The sequence below is a fragment of the Phragmites australis genome, chromosome 18 (genome assembly GCF_958298935.1).
Source record: "Phragmites australis chromosome 18, lpPhrAust1.1, whole genome shotgun sequence".
NCBI classification, from domain to species: Eukaryota; Viridiplantae; Streptophyta; class Magnoliopsida; order Poales; family Poaceae; genus Phragmites; species Phragmites australis.
Genome location: NC_084938.1, coordinates 14,640,782 through 14,645,613, shown reverse-complemented (window position 1 = coordinate 14,645,613; position 4,832 = coordinate 14,640,782). Strand labels below are relative to the sequence as shown.

Here is a 4,832-nt window from a genome sequence, read left to right as displayed (position 1 = left end):
ACTACCTAGGAGGTTACCAGATTCAAGCTGTTTCGATCAGCGATAAGATCGTGCGTAACCCGGCGTCCGTTGCGATTGCATGCAACCGTACGTCGACCTTACTGATTCGTAACAGCATGTATTATATCCATATAAATCCTACCTGACTTCCTCGCTGAGACTCGTCCATCGCCTGATCGCCGCACTCCACGTTCCCTTCGCCCCCGATCATCCGGCCAGCAGCCATGTCGACGGCGACGGGGGTCTCCGTGTGCACCGCCGTCGCCACGGCGGCCGCCACCAAGTGCTACATGTTCAAGATCGAGGGCTACAAGCGGATCAAGACCATGCACGGCAACGGCAAGGGCCTCGAGTCCTGCGCCTTCGAGGTTGCGGGCCACACCTGGAGGATCCAGTTCTTCCCAGACGGGAACAAGAAGGAGAACGCCGGCTACGTCTCCCTCTTCCTCAAGCTCGAAGACCTCACCGACGACGCCGGGAACGACGATGTCCTGGCCGAAGTCCAGCTCTCTTTGGTACGCCACCGCGGCAAAGGCAAGCCGGCGGCGTGCCAGCCGTACAGCAAGACCTACACGAGCACCTTCAACATGGGCAATAAGGTCTGGGGATTCCCATTGTTCATCAAACGGGAGGACCTCGAGAAATCGGAGTTCCTCAAGGACGGCTGCTTCGCCGTCCGGTGCGACCTCGCCGTCCTCAACAAGTCCGTCGACGTGCAAGAGCAGGCTGCCCAGGCGGGCGACCTGGAGAGGCTGAACATCGTCTGCGACTGCAAGGACGACCTGTGCAAGCGTCATCATCACCAGAGGGACGCCTTATGGCTCAGGGAGGCGTTCGTCAAGTTTTTCTTGAGGTGTTTCCAAGTTTGAATGGATCTAGCCCTCGTAGCTATCGATCGTATTTCGTCCTTGAATAATTATTATTTAGAGTATTTCACTACTAAATATTTTACGGATTTTATGTGGCATCAGGGTGCTATATATATCGATACATTGTGATTTTCTTGATGAATAAATAAAGTGGTAGTATTGTCCAAGATAAGCTTTGCAACGGCCTTCGTTTGCGATATGGAGGAAAATTGAAACAAGCAATGTATGTAGTTACCACGACTGCAGCTCAATTCCGTGAAATAAGTAAGAGTTAATGACTGAAAAATGTGTAACGTGTAGGCGTGCAAGCACAGTCGATAAACACTAGAAAAACGAATGTCAGTAGTAGTTGTTTTTGTAGTATGAGTAGATTGTTTTCATATATATGGTTGGTACTTGCATGCATGCCTAACCTCGTAATCCTACTTAAAGAATATATTTGTTCGTAAATACATGATGTTCTAGAAAAGCATGCAGTCAAAGCTTTGACAATTAATTTAAGAAGAGTTATTTGAATTGGTCGTATGCACATAGTATCACTAGATTTATCATGGAAAATATTTTCATGACTTTTATTATCATTTTTTGGTATAAAAAGTACTCGTCAATGTTGTTTCCTGGCCGTGCATGTCAAAAAACAATCATACATTTACATATAGATTGAGTATTTAGTTTTACTCAAATTTAAACTCTAGATATTGCTGCATCCATCAAGTACTCCTCCCTGGAGCCCCCATGTTAGTGGAGGTGCAATACCTCTATTGTATACAAACTAATCATATCAGTAAAGATCATAGAGAACATTGCAATACACGTGTCTACTTCTTGCTACTCGGAATTATTAATACTGCAACATGTTATCTAACATTAGTTGTTCATAGCCACTGATGCAATGAGGGTACCACATTATATTTCTTGTAGCGTAATCATTTCTGTTTCTATTGATAATAAATGCCGATCGATCAATCCAGTTTTATTTATCTACATGGCATGACAATTCCCTGAGCAGTATGCGCTACTATAAAAACTATTTTTTAGATATTTAGAGTGTCTTTCTATAGGCGGGTCTTATAGCAAACTGTCTGAGCAATTTTCAGAAACGGGCGACAGAAGAAACCGCCTGTGTAAAGGTTATTTTCACAGGCGGTTATTTATGTAAACCGTATGTAGAAATCGTACCATTTTCATAGGTGATTCACATGAGGAAATATCTGTGGAAATAATTATTTTCAGAGAAAATTACTTATATGAACCGCCTGTGAAAAAGGTAAGTGTACCTTTTTCACAGGCGGTCATATAAGGAACCATTTGTGAAAATGAGGCAGTTCCTTATGTAAACTATTTGTGATAATGATTATTTTCACAAACGATTCTTTATGTAAATTATCTGTGAAAATGGAGGGATATTTTCAGAGGCGATTCACATAAAGAAACGCATATAAAATTGATATCAACTTATCTTAAAAAATTTATAACTTTTTCATACGAACTTAAATGGAGAAAAATTTTATATAAAAATTGTAGCTCTTGACATGATCTACAACTTTGTAGTTATAAACTTTTGTATTTAAGATAATTTATATATCTAAATAATCAGTTGAAGTTTTACACATAAGTTTCGATCACATTTATGCTATTTTTACCATAAATCCTATTAATATAAGTAAACTCAAAGAAGAAAAAGAATACTACCAACTTCAACATCTTCAGCAAGATAAACTAGAAGAAGAAGAAGAAGATCAAAGACCCCACTATCAATAGCAAGACCCTGCTTACAGAAATACTAGTGATAACTATAGCATCAAATATCATCAAGCATGGTCATAGATATTTTTATTTTAATTTTTTCTTATTTTTTTCTCACCTCAACAACACTAGAATAGGAACTATAGTATATTTTTGCTCAAGTTTGATGTAAGGGGTGATGGCTATGTACACAAACGTGTGTTCCGAAAATAATATAGAAACTTTTGGGGGGTAAGAATCCAATCTTTCAAGCCATTTTTGGCCTCGAAAAAATCACCGAACCCGACAAAGTTGGGGAGGAACGGATGTAACATTTTCCGTAGATATCCATAGAGTCCAAAAACGTCCAAATGAGAGTCCGTATGCAAAAGCTATGGCCGTTTTACTGAAGGCGGTTCACAGTAATTATCACATGCGATTCACTTAAGGAATCACATGTGAAAATCGGTTTTCACAGGTGATTCCTAAAGAGAACCACCTGTGAAAATCTTCAACATAAAAGATTAAAAGGATAAAATATCATGTTTCAATCACACCTACTTGATAGGTGAGGTGGTAAGGCGGTTCATGCGCGAGAGTAGAGGGGAGGGAGGTCGCAGGTTCGATTCCCATAAAACGTAAAAACTGAAAATAGTAAAAAATATAGCATGACCATTAACTCGTAACAGCACGGTCGCGGGGTTCCTTGGGTAAAAAAAAATTATGCTTTTTTGGACAAAAACATTGATTCAAATACTGATTATCACAAATGGTTCACTTAAAAAACCGTTTGTGGAAACCGATTTCCACAGGCGGTTCCTTAAATGAACCACCAATGAAAATGAATTTTCACAGACGGTCTATTTTGCGTCTGTGAAAATCATTCATTTCCGCATACCTTCAATCACAGGAGGGTATACTAAACGCCTATAAAAACGAGTTACGTATCGTCTATAAAAATAATTTCTGTAGTAGAGGCATGTTGGAGAGAGATTTTCTTCGTCAAGCAGGGTAGGATTACAATCATGGAGCAATGTGCATTCATGTGAGCTCTTGTCGTGGGCACCAATAAAGTGAATTTTTATATTTTAGTCCTTTTAAAAATATATTTTATAAATATATTCTTTAGAGAATTATTATATTAAAAATAGATCTTTTCGGAGCGCCAGAACCTCTAGCGTGGTAGGTTCATTGTACAGCGCCATCCTCCTTAGTGCCGTCGTATGCCACCTGAGATGTGCATTGGAATATCCTAGCTTCTAACACGACGCCACATCTCATGGCGCCGTAGGTATATTTCACAGTGTCGCTACCTCTGCGACCAAAATTGGTAAAGCCTCCATCGATTGGGCGATTTGTTTACAAAAGCTGTCTTGGCAACAAATGCACAGATCCTTCCGGTCCTGTATTTTATATGTAAAGATTGATCTTATGTTCATGTCCTACTCGTATGTCCTCAGCAGACTAGGCACTTTCAATTCTAAAACTTACTTGAAATAGTTTGCAAGTTACTAGATTGTTTTTGAAAGAATGACTGCAAGAGTATTACCGTGTTTTATTTAAAGAAAGAGAGAGATCCAACACCACCAAACCTCGGCCAAAACGACCAAGGACACAACATGCACCCGGAAACCGCACGACAGAGAAGAACTGTCAAGGGTAGATCCCTGATAGTGATTCCAGGGTATGTTAAATAGTGGGTGCATGATCTTTGTTCGGAATGTGTCTGCTGAATCTGTTTTTGTATGTGCAACTCAAGAACACCGGTGATTTTCCAGGTTCAGGCTCCTATTAGGATAACAACCCTACATTATGTATATTTTCTTCTTTGGTCTAAGTTGGTTACAAATGATCTTCTTGCTCAGCCTTCTTCTCGGCCTCTTTCCCCTCCAGATCCCTTTTTCCGGATCCGGGTCCCTCTATAAGCCTGGCACTCCTCCCTTATATATCAGAGGGAGAGAGGATTTACTCGTGAGTCAAAACATAGACCCGGGCCTAGCTAGAGCTTCCCACCAGGCCCATCATTACTAAGAGTAGACGTATCCCATTTACTCTACAGCGCTACAGAACCTGTCCCATCGCTCCACCGCCTGCATCATCCTGGTCGCCTGGACTGTCCTGTCCCGTCCTGTCCCCACACGCCGCCTGCACACCTGCTAAAGACCTCCTACTACGCCTATCAGGCCGTCTCGTAGCATTTAATACTACAGGACAGGGCAAGGCAGCTCTACGCCGACC

At 41.3% G+C, this 4,832-nt stretch overlaps 1 protein-coding gene across 1 annotated transcript; it reads left to right on the top strand.

Annotated features, from left to right (window-relative positions):
• The first annotated feature begins 224 nt into the window (after nucleotides 1-224).
• On the top strand, nucleotides 225-869 carry LOC133898559 (BTB/POZ and MATH domain-containing protein 4-like). Its single transcript, XM_062339267.1, has one exon. The coding sequence runs from the start codon at nucleotides 225-227 to the stop codon at nucleotides 867-869; it is 645 nt and encodes a 214-aa protein (XP_062195251.1).
• The last annotated feature ends 3,963 nt before the right edge of the window (nucleotides 870-4,832 follow it).